A 25,962-nucleotide genomic window follows, 5' to 3' on the forward strand; every position below is an offset into this window, starting at 1 on the left:
CACACACACACACACACACACACACACACACACACACACACACACACACACACACACACACACACACACACACACACACACTATAAATAACTGCAAAGCTGCTCAATCAAAATTTCATTTTCATTTCTACTTGATTTAAAAATCTTTGACCACATGATTCATTTGGTAAAATTGACCAGAATATGAGGGGAAGCCTTCACAATCAGTGAAAAAATTTTGTGCAGAACAATATGGAGCATCTCCGCTGAACTTTGCTGTAGTGTGTTACATCACAGAGTAATTGGGATAGTTTTCAAGGGCTGTGTGCACAGCTCTATGATCTAATGACACAATAGGCTTCAGCCCCATCAAGCTGTAAGCGTCTTGTGTAAGACCCATTTACTTGGGTGTGGGGACGAGAAAAAATGATACATGACACTGGGTGAGGTGGGAAATGATGGGGGGGAGGGGAGACAAGAATAATAATGGACTGTGATAGAAAGCACTGATGCTAGTTCTTGGACATAGGATACATGGAAGTGCAAGAACATTAAGAAGGCAGATTCAAACAAGCATGAAAATCAGGGAGGTAATGTGAAAGGGGGGAGGAACATAGACAAGGAGGGAGGAGCCCTTGGTCTTCAGCTTCTAACCTGGTGTCTTGGAGCTCCACCTCTGCTGAGAGAGGAAAATCTCAATGAGGATTTACAGTTGGGACTTTCACACTAAACACTGAGCATTCAAGACTCTTCTCCTTCACGATTCAATTTACTGGAATATTCACTCAGACTCAGGACCTGTACTGTTGGCTGGAGTCCTTCCTGCTGAACGGGAGATTTCCAAGTGTGGTATGAGATCAAATGCATACATACAGTATATTTGTGTGCTTTTTTGTGCATCTGTACTTTGTTTTCACTCTAATGTCCTAAAGCAGTCCTGGTTGATTCCTGGAGAGCAGCTTTCACAGCATAGTTTTTTAAAAACATTATACAACCTTGAATGTTTGATTTACAGTAACTGGCATTAGTGTTTCATAGCAGTTAAAGACTATGTGTTGTTAATGACTTGTGAGGTGAAGTTTCAACATTACTGTTTATCCCAATGTAGTTGCTTCAGTGTTGAATAACTGATGGAAAAATCAACTTCATCAGTTTTTGTTTGACCCTCAGATTCACAGTGGATTTTGTTGGTGTGCACTTTTTGACTTTGTGCAGCGGCACCAGTGTGCAGGCTAATCTAAGTATATCTTCTCAGGGATTAAATAGCTTCCTAATGAGCTTTCACTAATTTTAGAGCTTCCTTAAAGGAGGTTTCTCTGCAGACTCTCAGCACAATGTCAAAAAGGCTGCAGGAAATACCCACTGTTAATACTGCTTACATGAAACCAAATTATAATTTCAGCTGCAAAAATTGAAAAATGTTCACATCAAAACATGATTAATTGTGCTGTGCTGACATAAACACAGTCTGCAATTATTGATATAATATAAAGCTATCATGAAGTTAATCAATTATATTCCAGAGAGAATAATCTGCACATAAATTATTATTAATTTGAACTTCATATAATTACCAACATGGATTTAAAGTCACAGTAAGGCCAATTGCTGGTATCTATCAGTTGCAGACCAAATATAGACCTCAGAAGAAGCCAATCTTTACAACTATAGTTCAGTTCAATTAATAAGATGATTTTATTATTTGTTTGTTTTCTGTCACCATACACAGAGTTGTTCACTCTGTGTATGGTGAAGAAAAAACAATAACTATCCTTATAAGGTATGACTGAGACATTAAACAAACAGTGGTGGAAGAAGTGCTTTTCCTTCTTTAAAAAATCCATTCAAATAAGAAAATGTAAGTATTATCAACAAGCTGAAGTAATAACAATGCAGAACAACACCCTCAGGGTGATATATTATTCTAGAAATAGTTTACACATATACACACATTTCACTGTGAATGTACCGTATATGATGACATATGACAAATAAACTTGATTGATTGATGTTATGGGATTATTATTAAGTAAGTGGTCAGGAGAGGGGTTAATTATTAATCTTATTCATCATGTGTTTTGGTATTAAAAAATGTTATCGCAAAGATTGTGTCAAAGATGTTTTGGGGTACAGTTAGAACGCTGCAGAAAGTGGAAACACTTCAGTAAAGCATCTCAAAATTGTAGTTAAGTACAGTTTTTAAGTAAATGTCCTGTATCATGCTATGTCCATATTCATGTTTATTAAGAAGTTTATCTTATAATGTTCTCAACTTGAATCAAATATATGTGTTCTGTTTCCAATTGTATACACTGACTTAGAATTTAAGTCAGCGCATTTAAACTTGTATTACTTTTTTCTCTGTGTTCTAGTGATTAATATGAGGAACCCTTTGAATGGGCTGGATCCTGGAATCAGACTGCAGGGCCTCCATTGTGTTTAAACTGTGGAGCAGCATGCAAACAAATCGGTGAACCACTGTGGCCTGTCAAACCCCCGCCCTCGTAGCCACCAGCACCACCAACCCAGCTTTGGGGGGGGGGGGATTCCAGACTCTACCACTCTGCCTGAGAACCTGCGCCAAATACGATGGATTTCAAGATACCCAGAAGAAGTCACGACATCATGACTTCCTCCAGCTCAGCTCCTCTCCTGGGCCCTCACAGCAGCTGCACCAGGCACCACTACCTAGGCATCAAGAGAAAGCTGAGGCCTGGACGTATTATGGGCTTTGTAATCAGCCTGGTGGTGGCCTGCACAGTCTGTTCATGGAGTGCCTTGTCAATGGCCACAACACTAGCCAAGGATGTGGGATTGGATGTTGAGGGCTCAGCAGAGGCAGCAGTGCCCCAAAGAACTCTTCTGGACCACCACAACATCTCAGCCATGGCAGAGAACACAATGTTGGCCATGCAAACAAGTGAACAAGAGAGTCACGGGGACTACCCAACGGACTACTTCAGCCTAGAAGACAGACGCCAGGGCTATGTGGCGTTCCATATGTTTGGCATGTTGTACATGTTCATAGCTTTAGCCATTGTCTGCGATGAGTTCTTTGTCCCTGCGCTCACTGTCATCACAGAGAAGCTGGAGATCTCTGATGATGTAGCAGGAGCCACCTTCATGGCAGCAGGTGGCTCAGCCCCAGAGCTCTTCACCTCAGTCATAGGAGTCTTCGTCTCCCACAGTAATGTGGGTATCGGAACCATTGTGGGCTCAGCTGTCTTCAACATCCTGTTTGTGATTGGGATGTGCGCCCTGTTCTCCAAAGAGGTGCTGAACCTCACCTGGTGGCCTCTGTTCAGAGACGTCTCCTTCTATATCATTGGCCTGCTCATGCTCATCTATTTCTTTCTGGATAATCAAATCACGATATCTGAAAGTATCAGCCTGCTTAGTTGTTACATCTGCTACGTGACATTCATGAAGTTCAATGCCAGTGTAGAATTTTTCATCAAGAGCAAGCTGGGCAGCAACCAGGTGGACGAGCTGGAGAGTGCACCAAAGGTAAGCAGTGTCCCTGATTCCTTCCTTCCATCCATCCATCCATCCATCCATCCATCCATGCATCCATCCATCCATGCATCCATCCATCCATCCATCCATTCATCCATCCATCCATCCATTCATCCATCCCCACCCTTTTGGGGTTATTATCAGTGTAGAACATTGATAGATCCCTCCATTCATCCATTACCCATAGTCAGCCATACATTTACCCTAATGTCTTCATTCACTCATTGACTTTTCAGTTCACTGGAAGGTCTGTAGGGGACTTAAAGGTTTCTAAGTCTTTTGAAATGAAGCCAAAATCTTGTAAATGTTAAAATAATCCAACAAACAATCATTATGTGAAAGATGCCTTTTTTCCAGAAAGCATCTGTCAGTATCAAACTATTGCACATAGTAGGTAGTGTTCACATTTTGATGGGATGGATGACAACTTCCTGGAAGGAAACATGTAACTAGATTGTGTTAGTGTTTCTTGGCTGAACATTGGTTTAACTGGTCTGAGAAAAAGCATTGTTTTTTCACACAGAACAGGATCCCAGAGAATACCGGTAATACTTACTGATCCTGAGAATAGTTATGCTCCTGTCCTGGGAATCAGAGAGGGTGTTAACTGGGGGAAGATAAGGTGTTCAACAGTGGCAAGGTGCTCAACAGACAGCACTCTGTCAGGCAGTCAGCCAATCCTGAATTCCCCTTTAGAAGGATATAAAGATTTGTCTTAACCTGCCACCTGTGCAGCTTGGACAGTGCCAGATGCATAGCCAGACCGTAACCTGTTCGTGCTGACTAAGTCTAGGAACAGGCCTCCGTCACTAGTTTTAGAAACCAAGTCCAGACTGGAGTCCATCAAGGCTTCCAGAATAGGAGTGATGCAACAGAGCTGGCCATTGAAATGTCCCCACTTCAGCTGTATTAAAATACTTTTTATGACATTTTATGTTAGAATAGTGTTTTGTTAGTATGTATAATGTATTACAAGTAAATACAAGTACAATTGCATGTCATTTACAAATTCTGTATTTCATGAAAGGGTACTGGTCAATTGCAACAGTTGCAAATCATAACAATCAGTCGATCATCTTCCTTTTTATTGCCTTTTTATACCCCATTTCCATCTCAAAATCATTTGTGGGTAGCTTTTATAATAGTTGTTACATTGGGATATTTAGTCACTTTTGATTATTTTCTTTACATGGTGAATTATTAGGTTTTAATGATAGTCGAGGAAGTCCAGAAACCGTATCACCATGCTCCCTCCTTTAGCTCCCCTTGTCTTTGTGCTGACATTGGGAAAGTGGGCAGGGTCTCTTGACTCTGCAGCGATGGTGTGGCCTGTCGGAGGAAGACCATGACTCCAACTATTTTTTGTCCTCTGTTTCAGTTCATTCACACTAAGTATAATTTTAAAGCATCAGTGGTTATTTATCCTAACATGGATTAGACACAGATCCCATAAACTGCTCTGTGTCTGGCCACAATGTAAGGAAAGTATGAGAATGAACTGTGAGAGGATTTTGAGAATTGAAAAACAGCCATTGGTTACATATTGAGCACTTTGCACAGTGTGACTCATGCTGCCAGGATGTTGATCTATAACAGCACACTTAGGATGCCAATCACTTCACAATTACAGCACCAATCACTTCACATCAGCCAGGAGAAGATTATGGGGAAGTATAAATTAGAGAGTAGCTTGGAGTGCTCATTGTGCTGCTTAGTGTGCTGCACCCACACACACACACACACACACACACACACACACACACACACACACACACACACACACACACACACACACACACACACACACACACACACACACACACACACACACACACACACACACACACACACAAACAAAACACATAAAGACAAAGCGATTTTGTTTTTCACGTTTGTCTCTTCATCTTTTGTATTGTCTGTCTCTGTGTGCAGTTGGAGTCAGATCTGTTGCTCTCTGATGTTGTAATCTCATACGGCGCTCAGGTGAAAAATTTAATTAGGATTACTTAGAGCAGCTTGCCTGTAGCCTAGAGCAGCATCACCCATCACCAGTTCTTCAGGGGCGTATACAGTGCACTGCTGTACATGATCTGGCTTTTTGGCTTTTTGGCTTTTTTTGTGTGGAAATTACAGATTTAAAAAAAAAAAAACCTTTAGGCCAATTAAGTCAATTTGTGCACTCAAAATGTATACAAAAGTTACAAAAAATAATAGTTGAAAATACTTTATTTTATGGTAGTAATTCATGCCAGCAGATCTTTTTATGTTTTTGGCAACAGGTGAACTCATGATCTCCAGCCTCTGATATAATCTTATCTATTTTAAAGGTCCACTTCTTAAATATTTACATAATTCCCAAGAAGGATGACTTGCTTTTGGGGCATTGTGTCCTGCATGATAAGTACTGTATATATATTTTTTAAAAACTACACTTTTTTGTCTTCACCCTTACCTCTCTACTTGTCATACTTGTATTTAGCATTTTAGCATTTCATCATCATCCATTCACTAAGCAATCAGTTACTGACATTGAGATTATCTGGATTTTTTCCATGTTCTTTTTTTATTCTAAACCTTTGAGCACATGCATTTGTGTGCTTATCAACCCTCTATTCTTGTATCAGTGGGGTTTTTTAGTTTTTTTTTACAGAAGCTCTATTTGTCATTTGTGCCCTTCTGGGAATCAACTTCAGGCTGCCTCACCTCACCCCAAGAACAGCTTTTCTCTTTTTGTTGTCCGGCACCTGATGTCCTACTGGCTTGCCTGCATGTGTCTGTAGCTGCTAAATAATCCCAGAGGTTAATGCTCTCCAATCCCATTAGAGCCGCTAATTATAGTCAGATGCTCTCTGGGGGAGCAGGAATCATCAGATGACAGAGAAACGACTGAGTGCTCCTTCCTCAGCCTGCAGTCATACTCATAATGTAGTGTGCATGTGTTTTTTAAATTTTGTGAGTATAGCTAAAGATGTTTCAGGTGATACATTTCCTACCTCGTCCTATGTAGAAGAGAGAGATAAAATCTGTTGGTTTGCTTGCTGATGACACTAAAGACGCCAATCCTCTCTGATCCCATTATCAACTGCTTACCCGCAGTGACGACAGCAAACATACAGCCCGGCACACTGTCACCCAGTCTGCTTCTCTGGATAGCTCTAAAATAATGATAAAATGCTTCTTGAAATCATAAATATCAGGTCTGGAGCATCTTGCAGCATCTGCAGTGCTAAACTACTAATCTGTAGAAGTCTTACTTTAGTATCTATATAAAGAAATAAGATTTGTTTGTCAGTAGTTACTGATAACATATTAGCCATGTGTTAGTAATTATAATTCTACATTTCACCTCTCTGTCTCTCTCACATGTTGGACTTGTTTATTTATTTATCCAGCAAAATGCAGCTGAACTGATCAAGCCTTTTCTTTTATGACAGCGTACACTTGCAGCTGCTTGCTTCACTTTTGCAGGACTGACTTTGCAATATCAGACAATTGTGCTCTTTACAGAAATATGTTGTCCAGACATGCAGTGTGATGGCTGGAATGACCACACTGGAGAGAAATGTAACTATAATTGCTGAGGTGATGGCTCCTGAGTGCTTCTGACTACAGTGGAACTTATTGAGGAAATCATAGTTATGATGAGCATCTCTATAGCTGAAGTAAAAAAATAAAAATAAAAATAACGTTAGTGGGGATTTGCTTACAGATGTGGCATAGTGCAAGAGAGATAGTTTGACATCAGGATGACATGTGAAGGTTGATGCAGGGCTTCTAAAAGTGGTGATCTCTGCCGATTAATCCTGGCTTAGTCCAACAGCTCGGACAGTCAGGTGGACAGAGAGAGGACATGAGAGATACTGTAAATGGAATATGTGTTTGTAAGTGATTGCGCCTCAGTGATGACAGTTGTGATCATAACTGGGATAAATCTACTTGCTCCAGGTCAACACTTTGGCTGTCCACCAGTGCCTGCGGCTTCTTGTCTGTACAGGGGATGAGACTACTGAACTGGAACAGCAGCTTAGTCCAAAGTTGAAATAACATTCAAGCCAGCTTACTTCTTCTGTAAATAAAGAAATGTTATAAAACGTACGGAAAAGGCCTCAGTATTCCAAGCTTCTGTTATTAGCTTTTTTTATTAAAACAAAAAAAGGGTTATGCTCAAAAACATGATGTGTTCCTAAATATTCCTCAGTTAAATTCAGTAAAAAAAACAATGCACACTTTAAGCCTAAAGGCAGAGGCTGAGACATAAAGACATTTTAACATCATTGTGAATGCACTATATTTGTCAACAATTATAATTTCTTCCATCAACTCATGATTTATATTATTACAACTGCTTTACTATATTGTCATACATTATTTGCTTATACAGTATATAAGCCTCCACATATAGAAAACCTCAGGAGGACTTCTAGTAATACACTATATCTGCTTACAATTACATTATTATGTATTATAAACCAATTAACGGTTATATACTACTTGTTTATATACTACTTTCTTTAATTCTTTAATTCAAGTTCAAGTTTGTTTATTGTCATTCCACTTATAAACAATACATATAGAGGAATGAAATCACGTTATTTGGGATCCCTGTGCCCAAGTTAAATAAAACAACAACATACATACATGATTAATTCATATTTATAGTTCTTATGGCCTAACATTGATGTTAAAGATGAAGATGAAGATGTGAAAGAGTAATTGTCGTCTTATTCTGTGACAGTTCTTTTTACAGAAAGCTAATTTAGTGGATGCAGGTTAGATACATGTTGCAACCTTGTGGAATGACAAAAAAATGTTTAAGTTTAGAATCATGTTCTGGTATTTGGTGGGAATGACTTGTGATTAGTCATTGCTGACTTATGCAGTAAACAGGAGGAGAGGCTAAAGCGCTACTGACAAATTTCACACAATGCCAGTTTGAGTTTGCCCTCGTCCAGACCTTTGAATCCGTCTCAGCAGGTTGTGAGTGTCCTTTGTCATCAAGCAGCTCTCCGAAGCCATGTGAGCATTAACCAACATGAACTAATGCCAATCTGGCCCCTGCTATCAGGGCCAGGCTGCTCAGCAATCACATGGACAATACAGACAGGTGTTCACAGCTTTGTTTTCTTTACCTAACATCTTTAAATTCACCATATTGTTTCAGATCACTGGCTATTCATCTCTGAAATAGAAGAATGTATTTTAAACTCAATTTGGTGATTCTTATCAGATTCATCTTACAGTATGTAAAACTAACAGCTTGATAAAAAAAAAAAAAAAAAAAACATCACCCTGTGGCTAGGGATTCTTCATGCACCTGAAATAATAACTACTCAGACAAAGCTGAATTGGACACATATGTCACAAGTGTATACTGTCGGAGTGAAATCCTACAAAAAAAGAAATAAACGACCTCACGGCCTTGCTTCAGCTACAATGACAGCAGCAGGTGTCTTTTCAGATGTAAGTTAAAGGGATTATCTGCTCAAACTCTGTTGCCTTTTTCCATCATGAAAACGTCAACAACAAAATCCTCCACCTCTCTGTTGGTGTTTGTGATTATGACACTGACTCTCAAATAGGACAAGAATATTATGAAATGTATAAAAAGGGAAAAGTTTGTGGTCATGTTCTCTTGGCTGCGTGATGTACTGTTTCTGTAACTTGACTCCGTATTAAGTTAAGAAAGGAAAACAAAGACTTAACTGAGCTCGAATTAGCACTTTTATCATGTAGCAGTTACTCACTTGAAGCTAATTACATTAATGTGTATCTGTAATCGCTTGTTGTTTCCTCATATAGCCGTTAAAAGCCAGCTGTGACATTATGTTGTATTGGGTTGTGCTTTAAATCAGTGCATCACTTCTTTGCTTAACTCTTTCTCTCTTTCCTGGAGCAAATGTATCCCTACACTCAGGAAACAAGAGTCCTGTTCATATAACACAAGCGTTAAATATAACTTTCCCCTCGGGTTCTTTATTGACTTTGCCTTTAGTACATTATGAAAATTCCTTAACTTCCCCAACATGGAAAGTTATAGTGTGTTTGTCCTTCATGGAACACTGGAGAGCTTTTTTTTCTTTTTCTTTTTTTGAGATCAATGGGTCAATGATTAAGTGGGCTCCTATTTAAGATGCTGCAAACCTTATTTGCATTAAAATATGCCTCAACAACAGTTTCTTAATACCTCAATTAATGCAACAAAAAAAAAAAGTTCTGGTCTGGTGGTCTTTGCCAACAGGAATGACTTTACATTTGGATGATACACTATATACCCACAAACAGCTTTGTTCCCAAGTCTCCAAATCCCCAAACCCCGCACCAGACCTTCCCCACCGGTAACATTGCCATTTTTACAAACCAACACTGCAGTCTCTGTCTTTCCCAGCCAGTGGACTGTGAGTGTGTCTGTGTGTGTTTCTACATGTGGTGACACGACTGTGCCGTATATGTCCTCTGAAGAAATGGTTGGGGTCGAGATTAGTACGAGTCCTCCTCTATGTGTTAGGTCCTTGTCTTCATGGTTCATGTTGTGTCAGGACCTAAAACCTCTGGCACTGGTTCACTCTCTCTCACAGTAAAGACGAGGAGGAGGAGAGAAGGAGGGTACAGTGATGTCACACACACTGGCAGGGGGACGTGAACGAGTTTTTTTCTACTGTGCAAAAACGACAAAAAATTCTAACAGTAAACTAAAAATAATTTTTTTTTAAAAAAGCACTCTCCTTCTCTGCTCCTCCTAATTAGAAGTTCTATCATCTATGATCCAGCATAATCTCCATGTTTACCTTATTGTCCATGCTATCAATTGCTTGGATGCTTAATATTTGGTTTCAGTTTTCATATATTTATGTTCAGTGACTTTACTGAAGATATTGTGAGGATTGACGGGGTTGAAGATCTTACAGTCACGTTTGTAAGAAAAAATGTAGCTTACTGGCATAGTGTGAACAAATACTGAAGATTAAAGGGAAAAAAATCTACTGCAGGCACCTAATTTAGGGGATTGTGTCTAGCACACATGATATACAAGTGTTGTCTTTTATGTATAACGTCTACTCTATATATATGTGTTTTTGTCTCTGTGTTTTTCCCAAAAGGTAAATGCTCCTGGAGATGATGAGAACAAGCTGACAGTGAGTTTACTTTTGCCTTTGAATGGGTTTTTTTGTGAGAAGAACGTTTGTACTGCAAGTGAAAGGTTTTAAATCTGAAGCCAGAATGTAATATAATCTCCGACCGCAGTTAACAGATGATCATTTTAATTTAAACACCTGCTATTCAGGGTTTTATTTTCTCAATCCATGTCATTTAGCAGCGGTTTGGGAATTTCTTAACTAATATAAGGTTTTATGCTTGAATATTTGCATTTGTGTAAGCATTTTGCTATTTGTGTTTGTATTTTTACAGGCCAAACCCAGGCTGCAGAGGGAAGGCAGCTGTGCTTCTCTACACAACTCACTGATGAGAAACAGCATCTTCCAGCTGATGATACACACTCTCGACCCCCTGAGTGATGAAGGTCCGAGTCAGTAAAACTTGCATGAAACACACACAAACACTCAACAAGATATGATTTAGGAACAAGATATTTGAGATATTTAAAGAAAGTAAGGTTATGTTCACATTTTGTGGAAAAGGGTTGAAGGGAGAATTTGCCGGCATCAATTTGCAATACTTTCCTTCCTCCCCCAAGAATTAGAAAAATCATGTCATCCTGAAAAATGCCTTGTCTAAAGGTGAATTAATGGTTAGTGGTTTCAGAAAGTTAAACAGCTTTGGTGAAGACTATGTAGGTTCAGAAAATGTAAATACCTGTTATGTATAGGGACATAGAAATGTTTTTGTTAAGAGAAAGTTTTGGTCAAGTTGGATTATTACAGATAAGAGTAAATGTGTTCATCCAACCACTGCTTACTGTTACTCTCTTACCTCCTTTCTATAGTTGTGCCTATTTCCCATGTTGCACAGAGCACACATTTATGCAAATTAATCACAAATTAAAACTGTAGGGAGGCTGTTCTGGTTCGGCTCAGCTCTCTTTCCTATGTTTCAGGCCATTTCAAAGAGAAAGCGTCAATCCTTCACAAAATGGCCAAGCAGAAGTGTAAAGAAGACGCTGCCAATGGCATAGGTGAGTCGATGATGTCATGCCGTAGGAGAGGAGTTCATTTGAAGATGAACATTAACATACATTTTGTTTCACAACATAGGAGGGCTCTCCCAGGCTCAACCCTCGAGAAATTGTACTAAGTTTCCACATCTTCCTTAATGTCATTAGACCAACATTTGTATTTCAAATTGACATGGTTGTTGTGGAAGAGTTGATCAAACCCTAAAGTTGTTTTCTTTATTCTTTTTCCTTCCTGAAGCTGATAAAAACATTCCCAACAGTTCAAATGTTGCAGTGGAAGTCACGCCACCCATGAACGGTGTCGCAGGAGGAGAGGAGGTATGATTTTTATCCTTTAGTACATGTTAAAAGCTCCTTTATACCCTACTTGTTCTATAGGTACTTGATTAAATTGTACAACATTTCATTGTAATTGTACAATGACAATACAGACATAAAAAAATTTAATACATTTCTTTGAATAAAAAGACTGCGAAACACCCGATCATTCTGCTATAAAAACAACAGATTTTGTAGGTTTAACTCAGTGGTGCTTAGTGTTATTATTGTGAAAAATATCTAAACATTGATATGTTTTATGTACAATATATGAAGTATTTGAACTCTTCCTCAGGGTGGTGATGAGGAGGAGGATGAAGACCAGCCTCTGAGCCTGGCCTGGCCCGACACCCTCAGGAAACAGATCACCTACCTCCTCATCCTGCCTATTGTTCTTCCACTCTGGATAACACTGCCTGACGTCAGGAGAGAGGTGACAACACACACAAACACACACACAGACAGTGATAATGTGTATTACTTTACAGCATTGTGTTGTTACATATCACAGCACTGACATTCAAGGCCCAATCAGATTCCAAATTGTACTTTTACATCTAAATATAAGATATACCACACATCACAAACATCAGGCTGTAACACAAAATATTGCATTGTATCCCACAAGAGACATATACAAGTTATATCAGGTTCTTGTCTGTGCCTAGACTAGAGATTGATTGATTCATAGATAGAGTGACTGATTAGCTAAATATTGTTTAATTGTTTTTGTTTTAAAGACCTCAGAAAGGTTCTTCCCCGTCACTTTCCTTGGCGCTATCAGTTGGATTGCGTTCTTCTCCTACCTGATGGTGTGGTGGGCTCACCAGGTACTTGACACACACACACACACACACACACACACACACACACACACACACACACACACACACACACACACACACACACACACACACACACACACACACACGTACTGGCAACTCCATACTTTAAATTTACATTTACTTTAATTTCTCCGGCTATTTGTCTCACAGACTAAGTCTCTTGTCTTTACTGTTCTATCTATTTCTGAGGCCTTTCTTATCAGAGTGGAGCAGTCAGGGTAGTGAATGTGTGACCACAGAAGCTAATCCCAACTAATCTGCCTTGATCCACAACCAGAATAACCTGTAACACTCTATTTTAATGGTGGAAATACAAAGACAGTCCTGAGGAGTGAGGTCATGTGTTCAAGGTTACTGAGGAAGCTCACCTGCTTTTTAAGTTTGTATATGCAGTGCAACAAATCAGGAGCAGTAGAAATATACATTGGAGTGTGTGGTGATTAATTGTTATACTCTCAGCTGTAGAAAACACACTCACCTCCAGGTGGTTCAGAGTGATAGTGTGTGAACATACAGCATTGCAGAATTGACTCCCAAGGCACAAATTGATTTTTAAGTTAAATTTCTGGAAATATTTAAAGTCTGATTATGTCAGTATTATTTTGCCACAAAATGATCCACATAATAACTGTGTACACTTACTGACTAATAGTTCCATTGATAAGTAGCTAAACCCTGTTTAATAATCTGCCAGCTAGTGGTGCTTCCTCCACCACGCTTTGCAGCAGTGATTTAATGTGGTACGAATGAGCCAAAATAAATCACAGTTGGGTGTGGTCAAAAGTTTAACAGACCACACCCAACTGTGATGATGAGTGTCTGTAAGTGAAATGTCACATTTAAAATGATGTTGTAAAGACACCTATATACTTAAATCCTATTTTGTCAAAGCAAATCCAAAACAAAACCGTTGGAAGTAAAACTGGCACTGAACCAACGAGGATGCACTGTGAAGATGATTTTGGCTAATTAAGGATCTCAGTGTGCATCATCAAGCAATGCATTCTTCCCTTCAGGTTGGAGAAACTTTCTGGATCACAGAGGAGATCATGGGTCTGACCATATTAGCAGCCGGAACTTCAATCCCTGACCTGATCACCAGTGTGATTGTAGCACGAAAAGGCCTCGGTGACATGGCCGTGTCCAGCTCGGTGGGCTCTAACATCTTTGATATCACTGTGGGGTGAGTCCAGCAAACAACGACTAAATAGTTTAAACGGCCAGTTTAATATCCATTTATTAACAAGAATATCGTTTACATTCCAGTTCCAGAGATAACCAAGCTAACCAGCTCCATGTTGTGTTTTCTCCTCCCTCCAGCCTGCCATTCCCGTGGCTCATCTACAACATTCTCAATGACTTCAAGCCTGTACAGGTGAGCAGCAATGGCTTGTTCTGCGCCATTGTTCTTCTCTTCCTCATGCTCCTCTTCGTCATCATCTCCATCGCGGCTTGCAATTGGAGAATGAGCAAGCTGCTAGGCTTCTTCATGTTTCTGCTCTACTTCTTCTTCCTCATTGTCAGTGTAATGCTGGAGGACAAAGTCATTGTCTGCCCTGTTAGCATCTGAGAGGGAGAAACACATACTGACTGACCAAAAAAATAAGCATTAAGCATAAATGTGCTCATGCATACCATGATTTACTATAGGAGAGCAAAAAAATATGTCACAAACTGTCTCGTATCTATGCCATGCACACATACAGTAGAAGACTGCACACACAAAAGTACCCACACACTCAGTATCAAGTAAAAGAAAAAGCTCACGCACGCACGCACGCACGCACAAACGCACACACACACACACACACACCATCACACATGGGCACACTATCACACAGGTTGTGGATGCCAGTTAGGCAGGGGCTCTGACTAAAATCAACACTGCAAACTCAGACCTGTGGATCAGAGCCTTCCAGCAGTGGCAGGCAGGCCTTCAGTTTGCTGAATCCACCCAACAAGAGGGACTCCCTTCTTTCTCTCTCTCTCTCTACTATGTGACTGCATTCAGTACCTGCTACTGGTTGAAACCTGCTGAAAGCGACTCATGGACAAGTTAACAAGTTACATGAACACCATCTTGGAAGGAAATTGCAATTAAAGATCTTCAAAGATTGTTGTTTTTTCAACCAAGGGATTGTGTGGCAGAAGTACCTCTTCAGTTCATGCAAGCAGCCTAGTTAAGCATATAACTGAATAAGGGGGCTCAAAGAGACTTTATTTTTTGTTTCAAAGTGCAGCGAAGCTCTGGGGTGATATTGTCTTGTCACTGGGAACATGGCCAGAGAAATGCATAACTGAGAGATAGCTGCTTAATAGACCTTTAGATTTTAACTGTGTCCATTCCACCACCTGAATGGCTTTACAGTGTCATTATAAGAGAAATATTCATATTTGGCAGAAATTGTTAATTTGCATTGTTACTGTATATCTCATTCATGAATATCTACAGTATAGTAAAATAAATGATAACTAGTTAGTGTACAACGATTAAATTGGCTGAGGTATCATCATGCCAAATATTTCTGCTTATACCAGTGTATCCCAGTGATTTCAGGTTTTTCATATTACAAGCTTATGAGCGTGACTTTTTGTGTTCTGTATGCCTTTACATGCACCACTTTGGAGAGACTACTTCCCCATCCTGAATGATGATAGACGATCATTGTGCATGGAAGAAATGGGTCAGCATCACATTTGCAACCCAGTTGATGACGAGCATGTGAGGGTGTGCAGTCTGGGCTAAAGATTAGTGTTCTCTGTTGTATTTTAATCGTTAAACTCAAAAGTGTTTTTTTTTTCTGAATAACTTATTTATTAAAAGAAATTGTTCAGAATCAACAGATATCAGCTGATTTCTTCTGTAATGTCTTGATGTAAAACAATCCATGTACTGTATAACATATATACATATGTATCTCTATATATGGAAGCACATGATAGCAGTATTTTTGTTTTGGCATTTCCTCCTCATACTCCACTGCTGTAGGCCTTTTGTATTTTGTCAAATCAAACAGGCTTAAAATACGGTCACATTAGCTTCACATGCATTCCTATTTGTTTGTTTTGTTTTTATTGTGAGACTTATGGGATTTATAGACTCAAAACTCCAGTAGACCCATACTTCATGCAAAGACAAAAACACTAAATTGTTTAAATTTATTGAATTTTATGACACATTTTGATGTTCTCTAATACCTAGTAGTGAAGTAATGTTGAGCAAAAATGCATGAAATTTCACATCAGTAGAGTCCATATAGTCCTGCTGTAGCTTTGATTTTCATTATGTATGTTTCCATTCAAATGTTGGCCAACTTCAAACACGTATATGTTTCCATCAACTAATTGAATGCAAATATATATATATATATATATTGACCCATTTACTGGTCTGTCAGTCCCAGCAAATATCCTCTTTTCCATCTTGTCTATGTCATTTGAACCACCTGTGCACAATGAATTGCCTGACTGGCAGCATACATGCTACAAGAGAACAGAGAGCAGCATAATCATTTAGAAACAAGAGGATCAATCAAAAAATGACCCGCTAATGATGTATGACAACACATGTTGTCAAACTGATTTTCACGTTTTTGATTAAATAATTATTAATGAATTGATTAATAATTTCCCTCATGTTGCCTACTTCCGTCAAATATACAAAGTAATGTTCAACATTACTGAGAGAAACACTATCAGAGATGCTCAATAAAGGCTCTGTAGACATTTAAATAACATCCGCCACTGTTCTTTTTCTTACTGTTGTCCAGAAGGTAAGCATTATGAAAATTGTAAGTTGTTACAGTTACAGTGCAACGTTGTAACAACAGAAATTAAATAAATGTGAAAGATGGTGAACTGCTTTTTTTTTTTTTTTTTTTATAGTCAGTATTTGTTTCCCAAAAAGGAGCGCCCAGTTTTATTCAGGAATTTGTTTTTCTTTTTTTCTTTTGTTTTAACATATATGTTTTTCCTTTTTTAGGTAAATTGATCTGATTTTCCTATTTACATTACCACCAATTTTTTAAATTCTTATTGTATCTAAAGTGTACCCCCCCCCCCCCCCGCCCCCCCTCCGAATTAAGATATAAAAGGAGTTCAATTCTCCACAAAGTTGAATTACCAAACTTGCAATATCAAAATGTGTGTTTTAATGTGTGTTTATGTGTATAAAACATTTGTAAGACTGTATTTATAAGCTCCTGTATGTAATCCTAGTCAACATAGTCTATACACAGCACAACTTCCATTCTCAGACATCACCTTCAAATTTAGCTAATCTAAAACAAGAGATGGTCAGCTATTGTTTTAGATGTTAATCCTATTGCTTTAATAGGTCAGCTGAGCATGGAAATGTGTGTATAAATGAGTGCATTTAGAAACAACTGTAAGAATTCATCCTTGACCAGTTTGGATGCCATGACAAGATGGTAAGATGCTTTTGTATTTCCCTTGTACGTTATGCAAGTATGGAATCATATTCATTTACTACTTGAATCCTGTATTATACTGTAAAAATATATATCATTTAATTCTGTATAAACTGTCATATGATCAAATAAATGATAACTTTCAAATTTTCACTTTTGGTGTTTGGAGCTGCTTTTGAATGTTAATTTAACAAAACAAAGTCAGTTCACTCTCAAGCTCCCTCACGAGTCACGACATCAATCAGATTTGCAGTGTAATTTATTGGATGACACCAGCCTCTTACAGCAGCATGTGTGGCTCGCTGCCATGATCGGTATGAGGCAACAGAGATTAACTGACACCAGAGGACAACCAATGAAGGACATACTCACCCGTCTGCTTTCTATCTGCATATCTGTTCACTGCTGCTGACTCACTATTATCTCCAGGAACCAATGAGCTGGAGGCAAACTCACACAAACACACCTGTCTGTGGGGACTTCAGTGGTACATTCATTAATTCCCAAGTACACATTTTAAATTAATCAAATCACCAAAACCAGATGACACGGAGTGATTCAATCTCGCAGAACCTGAGATCTTTATTTACATTCATCACATTTATTTCAAGGTGTTGCAGGTGTATTCAGGATTAATTAACTGTTGATTATGTCTACATGGTTTCTGAGGTCAAAAGAATATTTTGACTCCCACCTGCACAGCTGTTCCCAGTATACTCAGCTCCTCAATATACAGGGTGTCCACAAAGTCTCTTTACAATTAAAAAAATTCATTACAAAAGCAATTGATGAGATATGTTAATCAGATTTGTTCTATGTACTCAGTGGTTGTCAAAGTTTGTGTATCGAACTAAGATACGGGACATCAACGACCTAAAGCAAAAGATCACTGATGCCATTACCACCATTGATGAGGCTATGCTACAGTGAACATGGCAAGAAGTTGTATACCTTCTTGATGTGCTTCGTGCAACTAATGGTGCCCATATAGAGGTGTATTAAATGATTACATTTCCACAGATTTGTCTATTCATTTGCTTTTGTAATAAATGTGTTAAATTGTAAAGAGACTTTATGGACACCCTGTACAATTCTGATCACTTTCTCTCAGTTTCAGCCTCTCTGCTTGCCTTCCCTCCCCCTTAGCTTTTCTATTTTCACTGTTCAACTGTTGATGAACGGTGCTTTTAAAGTACTGACCCTGTAAACTCTGATTTAATTTATCCTGTATGCCTCTGAGCTGTGTGTTAAAGTAAAGCTTAAAGTAAGCTTTTTAAAAAGTTGGGGCAAAGATTTTAATAAAGTTTTCATAGAAAAGTCAGTGTAATGCCCATAGATGCAGGTATGGGAGACCTATGTACATTTCTTCTTCATAATATCAGATTTAAGAACCCTGTTAATTTAATCATGGAATATTGTAGATGAGATCAAGGAGATTTTTTTATGAAAACCGACAGGTGGCGGTATTTCACCTAAAACTTCACAGTCAATGATGAAGAAGAAGAAGAAACCGGAAGCACACGGCTGACAGTTGGATAACTGTGCTCAGCTGCAGATTGTGCGAACAATAACATGACACATCTGTAGTGAAGTTTCATTGGTTTCTGTGAGGTGGTCGCTGTTTTATGGAGCAGCATGGAGCCGTCAAAGTTAGAGGGGATGGATGCTGCCGGTCCCGGTCCAGAACAGAGTCCCAAACCCGAGCTTTCTGCAGCGATGCGGGCTAAAATCGAGAGGAACCGGCAGCGGGCGTTGATGCTCCGACAAGCCCGACTGGCGAGCCGCTCTTTGTCCGCCGTGGAAGGCGCAACCGCGGCTAAAGTCTCCAAGACCATTGACTCCGGGGCCGGCTTTTTCATCGAGGAGGAGGAGGATGAAGAGGAAGAGCAAAGGGCCAAGAAAGTGGTGCATCAGCCAGGTGTGTGTGTGTGTGTGTGTGTGTGTGTGTGTGTGTGTGTGTGTGTGTGTGTGTGTGTGTGTGTGTGTGTGTGTGTGTGTGTGTGTGTGTGTGTGTGTGTGTGTGTGTGTGTGTGTCTTTCTATCTATCGTTGAGATATCAAATTTCGATTGAAAACCAGCGTTGTGAGGACATTTCTGTGTTGTGAAGACATTTCTGTGATGTGAGGACATTTCATTAACTGAAGGTTTAGGCATTCAAATCGATATGTTTTGGTGATTTTTTTATACTAAAGGGGAGGATGTTATATAAGCCCCTTGCGCTTCTTTTCCTCTCCTGCACAGTTATTTGCCTTTGTACTGTGAAATATGTTTGTTTTATTATTGTGCATATGAATAAAAAAATAAAATAAAAAAATTGTGATGGTTAGGGTACGTGTCCAAGGATATGAAGCCAAACATTTGTGTTTCGTAACCCGTATGTGTGCATCCTTATTTACATGTGTGTGTTTCATTTGCAGCTCCAGTGATTGAGCCAGACTACCTCCTGTGTGATGAGTGTGAAAAACCCTTCATGGACTCCTACCTCAGCAACAGCTTTGATCTGTGTGTGTGTGACAACTGCAGGTAGGCTACACACACTCACGCACACAAAACTGAACGTTTTTGCAGAAGAAAAAATAAAAATACATACATTCAGAGTCAAAAAAGTGTGGCAAATCTTTCTGATTTTACATTATAATTCTTTTTTTTTTTATGTATCTTTGGTAACCGAAACATAGTTGTCAGTCTTGTATCATGTCATTATGTAGGGGTCTGCCCAGAATCCATTTGTTTTATGGTATTTATCAGTTTAAGAGAAAATCTTTACAAACACACAGTGTTACATACTGCTTGCTGATATTACATGATAATGTGTATGAGGTCCTAGTATGAAGAAGGCCGTGTCTTCTCTTGATATAGTTTGCCAAATAATACTCGGTTTTCATCACAGATGAATTCCATCTCAGACATGTCATTTTCTTGTCCTTTTTGTCAAATATGTTTAATCAGTCTATTTCACCAACTTTTAGTTTAATTTTTTGTTCTAAATTCAGCCTTTTTCTGTTATGCCTCTCTTCTTCTGATTTTTCCAGTATTTTGTCATCAAATGATTGAAAATTAAATAGATGCATAAACAGTATAAACATCTTTCCCCTTCAGAGACAACAAGGAGAAGCACAAGCTGATCTCCCGAACTGAAGCCAAACAGCACTACCTGCTGAAGGACTGTGACCTGGACAAGAGAGAGCCTCCGCTCAGGTTTATACTGAAGAAAAACCCTCACAACCCAACCTGGGGGGACATGAAGCTCTACCTCAAACTACAGGTACTGACTGCAAGACACAGACTGTGAAGAAGAGTGTAGTAGAGTAGCTCTGAATGAAAGCTTCTCTACTACCTGTCAGATTGACCAGAGCACGCACAAGCACGCAGCAGGCTCTCATGCACACCCTAAATGACAGAGAGGGCTAGTAAAGAGACAGACAGGGCTCGTAAAAACATACCTTTTTTGGCGCTTTTCCACTACACAGTTCTAGCACGACTCGCCTCAGTACGGCTCCAGAACAGACCTTTTCCATTACAAAAAAGTACCTACTCAACGTGGGCGGGTCGTCATAGCACGGCTCCGCGAAACTGCGGTGACTTCGTTTTATACGCAACAAAAAAACACATAAACAATGGAGGACATGGTGTTCTTGCTGCTGTATGTGGCTTTTTGTCACACACAAAGCAAGAAAATTGAGCCGTATGGCTGTAACTATGGTTGTAACGCTGCTGCCGGTATTTAAAAATGCCGGGTTTGATACTTGTGTGGGACGGCTCATGACACTTCCAGCGACAACTACCAATCAGCGGCCAGCAGTGTGTCGACGTCACATTTTAGTACTGGCTTGGCTCGCTTGGAACCTCACCAGAGCAGGTACTAAAAAAGTACCAGGTACCAGGGGCCTCATGTACAAAGACGTGCGTGGATTTCCTACTGAAACATGGCGTACGCTCAAACCCAGAAAAGGTCGTACGCACAAAAAAATCCAGATGTATGAATCTGTGCGTATGCATGAATCCAAGCACATTTCCTTTGTACATCCCAATCAACGTGGAATTGAGCGCACACCCGACCCCTCCCTGTCCACGCGCCCATTTAAATACGCAAAGAATAGCGCACACACGCTGAATTGAAAAAGAAGTGGTCCTACATCAAGGTGGATGTGAAGCGGAGGACGGCTGCCCACCGCCAAAGTGTGGCCAAAACAGGCGGGGGGACAGAGAAGAGGGGCCCACTCCGTTTGAACAGAGGGTCGCCGCAATCGTGGGTGACACTGCTCTCTCAGGGGTGGTGGGAGCACATGTACTTGACTCTGATTACCCCCAAGGATCACACACTATTGTTGCAAATTAATGCAGAAGTGCGCATGGGGAAAAGGTGAGGCTGATTAAGACATTTCACACTTTACGCACAGGGTTATTAACATGAGTACTTTGCACACAGAGACAATCAGGGGCTTGTTAGAAAGATCTGAAGCTGTAGTTTAACCAGCAAGTCACTAAATTTAACCACTGACTAGTAATGATGCTGTGAAGACGGGATAGTATTTGGGGGCGCACATGCTCAATGCGCATCACGGGGATTAATATTACCCATCGCGCACAGTGCCAGCTTGTCTGTTCCCAACCATGCTGTTACTCAGAATCGTGCGTTGAACCAGGCCATCTCGCCACAATGTTGGTTAATTGCATTTGCTCATCACATATGATCTGTACATTGATCGAATGAAAATGTTTCCTGTTGACATATACAAATTCATCATGTGATGGCGCTTTTATAGCAATGTGTGTGCAGTCGATAGCTCCGATTACATTAGGAAAACCGGCTCTCGCTGCAAATTGCGCTTTAATGTTGACCTGTCGGCCAGCTCCCTCTGGAATGCCCCAGTTGCTAGGAACCCCAGTGTGGTCAGCACCTGTAGCGCAGCGCATGGCTCCTCGCTGTGTCTCGCTCCAAGGCCGGCGGCAGCTCTGCGCACAGTTCCAGGAGGATTGCCCTCGGGAACCTAAAGCGGCTGATGAGCCAGTTGTCATCATGTGCCATTAAATCCTCTCTGCCTCTGAACACACGCTCTCTTCGTATTGCACCATTTATAATGTCTTCTAATACTGCTAAAGCAGCCATTGTTGTTAACGGTATTTTCTGCACCACTTGGCGCATGCTTTTAAATCCACTCATGTAATTGCAGACACGTGGGTGTGTCAATTGTTCATGTGTCTCTGATGTGCACATCACTCAGTCTGAGGACTAATTGTTTTCACATTTATTTATTATAACAGTTTCCCAGCATCACCTCTAAGTGTCACCAAAGGATCAACAGCCGTAGAAACGTGCGTACGCCAGCCATGAAGTTGGCGTGAGGCACCGCACATTTCACTCTTGATACATCTGAACTTTGCCATGAAAAAGAACGTACGCCACGTTTTTGTGCGTACGCACCCTTTGTACATGAGGCCCCAGGTACTTTCCCTAGTGGAAACGCAAAAAAAACTGAGGCGAGGCGAGGCGAGTCGTGCTGGAACTGTGTAGTGGAAAAGCGCCATTTGACAGTCCACCAGACCAAAAATGGATTTTTGACGGTCAATTGGTGGACCATCAGGATATGTCCCAGTATACCACTGCCCCTCGTCTTGGCCCTTGAATGCTCTAATGAGTCCATCTATGTTGTCTGTGTATTTGTGTTCACTCAAGGTGGAGAAGAGGTGTATGGAGGTGTGGGGGTCAGAGGAGGCTCTGGAGGAGGCCAAAGAGACGAGAGAAGAGAACAAAGAGGTCCAGAAACAAAAGCGCTTCAACAAGAAAGTCAAAGGTTACTTTCCAATCAATTTCCTTTGTCATGAAGTCATCACACCGTATTACTCAATCTTCATTGTGCTAAGAAAAGTTAGTATGGAGCCTGGATCTGTGTTTCATTTTGGGGTGTGTGTGTGTGTCTGCGCTTCTATGTGTCAGAGCTACGCAGGGCGGTGAGGAGCAGTATGTGGACCAAAGACACCAGCGTTCACCAACATCAGTATGGACCAGAGGAGGTGGTGGATCCAGATGAGGACCTCTACAAGAAAACCTGCACCACCTGTGGACATGAACTCACCTACGAGAAGATGTAGACACACACACACTCACACTCACTCTGTCTGTTACTTTTGCAGACTTTACTTGTAGAATATATTTGGTGCTACTACTACTTCTTTACACCTTTCACGAGCCATCTCCTCCCAGGAGTACTCTTTTTCTTGTCTTTATTTTTCGGTATTTATTAGTTATTGAAATAAAACACATTCACTGTGAAGATTTCTATCTTCGTTCTTTTTTAATTTCACGCTGTTAGGAAACATCCAGGAATTTCTCCTCTGCATGACTTCTTGAGGTCAGTAGTAATTTCTATTTGAAACAGAAGCAATAACTCTAAAAACTTTCACAATGGACAAATTAAGGAAGGCACGATACTGAAACTTGAAAATTCTGTCTCGCAAGAAATAGTTGTCCCTGCATGCTGAGCAAACCTTGGGGGATTCATAGCATAATTTTATATCTCACACAGTTTTACATGGATGTTAAATGCTTCAATATTAAATCCCATTGATCCGTAGTGGGGGGTAACCAATGTCATGTTCCTATGTTTGTATGTTTATAGTGATTATATCAGAGGCAGTATTTTAGCGCATCTAAGGTCGGTAGATGTGAGAGGCACTAGCACACCATTCCTCTCCTGTATTGCCTCTCTCATCTTCCTCTAAGCTCAATTTTCTCTCACTATAAATTCTTCTGAACTATGATCAAGGATATTTTGCCAGATGTCGTTTTATTCTTCATTCCAGGTCATTATATTTGGAAAGGAGTTAGTAAACAAAGTTTAAGAGGTGTCAGTTATAGAGGATACCAGACAAGCTGCATGATCTATTCGTTTTGTACTTGAAGTATAAGAATTCAACTTAACTGAAATCTGTCACTGGATAAAAATTTACCATTGCATAGATGCCTTGTGGTGCTTTTCCACTACATAGTTTCAGCATGACTCGCCTCGGTTTGTTTTGCGTTTCCACTAGGGAAAGTACCTGGTACCTGGTCCTTTTTTAGTACCTGCTCCGGTGAGGTTCCAAGCGAGCCAAGCCGATACTAAATGTGACGTCAACAGACTGCCGGCCACTGATTGGTCAGAAGAGTTGTCGCTGGAAGAGTCATGAGCCGTCCCACATAAGAATAAAACCCGGCATTTTTAAATACCGGTAACAGCGTTACAGCCATACGGCTCAATTTTCTTGCTGTGGGTGTGACAGAAAGCCACATACAGCAGCAAGTACACCACTGCCTCCATGTCCTCCATTGTTTATGTGTTTTGTGTCGCGTATAAAACGAAGTCACAGCAGTTTCGTGGAGCCGTGCTATGACGACCCCGCCCACGTTGAGTAGGTACTTTTTTGTAATGGAAAAGGTCTGTTCTGGAACCGTACCGAGTCGAGGCGAGTCGTGCTGAAACTGTGTAGTGGAAAAGCGCCATTAGTTTGGTCTGAAGTTGCTGGGAAATGGTTCATACATGTGAGTTAAGACTGTGATACTACTGGTATCAGCTGTAAGAAAACACTGTCAAAATCGAGATATTCACTATATTATATATATACTGATGATAATGAACTTGGTCATTTTGTATGACTTTGAGATTAATAATGTTAACATATTTTTGTGATATGAATTTGTATTTTGTGTAAGCGATAAAAAAGGTCTGTTATTTAGCTGTGGGTCTTTTTTTCCATCAAAAATCTAGATATTTGTGAAACTATATAAATATTTTAGAGCACAAAATTGCAATGGTTGATTAAACATTTTAGTGCATGTTACTGAACTGAAATAGAAAATAGTTTTAGAGGATCTAAAGCTAGACATTAGCTGTTTTATCACTTTTTTTTAACAGGAATTTATTGTAAATACATTTTTTTATTGTAAAAAAAAAATCTTCTCAGCCAGGTTTTGCATTTTTGTTTGCAGCTGCAGATTTAATTATAAATCAATACATTTTAACACAAAGCTATGTCCGTCTTATTTATCTTATCTTATCTGTAGAGTAGATCTGTCGTATGTTAAATGTGTTATGGATTTTGCTCCTGGGAAACCCACTATTTCTTTATAACTTTAGATATGAATGACTATAAGCCACTATCAAAAAAAACATTTGGAAAAAAATCTTTAGTTATTTATAAATAATTTACAGTTAACTGTTCATCAGGATGTTGTTTGATCAGATTTGACACAAGCAGTCACCCCCACAACTGTTTTCAGACTTGATGCATTACAGAAATAACACATTAGATACATGAATAATATTTCTGTATGTGAGCAAACAGACGAAAGACAAAATAGACAGTGAACTAATCAAAACTGATGGCAAAAATGTGTGTGAACATGTAGGAGACCATCGATTAGACAGCCGATTGAGTAAATGTTTCCAGCACCTATGCCTTCCCCCTAGTCTGTCAGTTCACACAAGCATGACACTAGATGCACAAACTCTCAAAACTGCTTGAGTAAACTGTTTAAAAGAACAAGTTTTTAAATATATCTACAGTAATCTCTTTATGCAGAAAAAAAATCATGTCCGTACCTGTAAAAGGTGAGCAGCTAGTAACTGTTTTGAATAGATTCGGTCTTTTGTGCTGTAAGATAGTAAAGCAGTTGAATCTCAATCTCCAGTAGAGCCGATACACTAAAGGAACCTTGTGATAAGACTGTTTCATCAACTGTTATCGCTAAGGTTAAGACTGAA

The 25,962-nt window shown here is 39.8% G+C and overlaps 2 protein-coding genes across 2 annotated transcripts; both read left to right on the plus strand.

Moving 5' to 3' along the window:
- Positions 1-2,567: 2,567 nt before the first annotated feature.
- On the plus strand, positions 2,568-14,358 carry slc24a2 (solute carrier family 24 member 2). The gene is made up of 9 exons (XM_062433202.1): positions 2,568-3,485; positions 10,592-10,627; positions 10,902-11,013; positions 11,548-11,625; positions 11,864-11,943; positions 12,239-12,376; positions 12,684-12,773; positions 13,805-13,971; positions 14,109-14,358. The coding sequence occupies exons 1-9, from the start codon at positions 2,568-2,570 to the stop codon at positions 14,356-14,358; spliced, it is 1,869 nt and encodes a 622-aa protein (XP_062289186.1).
- A 4,396-nt stretch (positions 14,359-18,754) lies between these two features.
- On the plus strand, positions 18,755-24,075 carry xpa (xeroderma pigmentosum, complementation group A). The gene is made up of 5 exons (XM_062433620.1): positions 18,755-19,136; positions 19,636-19,741; positions 20,318-20,483; positions 22,896-23,013; positions 23,157-24,075. Exons 1-5 carry the CDS (start codon positions 18,854-18,856, stop codon positions 23,309-23,311), a joined length of 828 nt encoding a protein of 275 aa, XP_062289604.1. The 5' UTR covers positions 18,755-18,853; the 3' UTR covers positions 23,312-24,075.
- Positions 24,076-25,962: the final 1,887 nt, after the last annotated feature.

The sequence above is a fragment of the Scomber scombrus genome, chromosome 2, assembly GCF_963691925.1.
Source record: "Scomber scombrus chromosome 2, fScoSco1.1, whole genome shotgun sequence".
NCBI classification, from domain to species: domain Eukaryota; kingdom Metazoa; phylum Chordata; class Actinopteri; order Scombriformes; family Scombridae; genus Scomber; species Scomber scombrus.

Coding starts and splice junctions, on each gene's coding strand:
- slc24a2 (XM_062433202.1), top strand. CDS start 2,568: ATGGATTTCAAGATACCCAGAAGAAGTCACGACATCATGACTTCCTCC. Junction 10,628..10,901: donor ATGATGAGAACAAGCTGACA/GTGAGTTTACTT, acceptor GTATTTTTACAG/GCCAAACCCAGGCTGCAGAG. Junction 11,944..12,238: donor GTGTCGCAGGAGGAGAGGAG/GTATGATTTTTA, acceptor ACTCTTCCTCAG/GGTGGTGATGAGGAGGAGGA.
- xpa (XM_062433620.1), top strand. CDS start 18,854: ATGGAGCCGTCAAAGTTAGAGGGGATGGATGCTGCCGGTCCCGGTCCA. Junction 19,137..19,635: donor GAAAGTGGTGCATCAGCCAG/GTGTGTGTGTGT, acceptor TTTCATTTGCAG/CTCCAGTGATTGAGCCAGAC. Junction 23,014..23,156: donor CTTCAACAAGAAAGTCAAAG/GTTACTTTCCAA, acceptor TCTATGTGTCAG/AGCTACGCAGGGCGGTGAGG.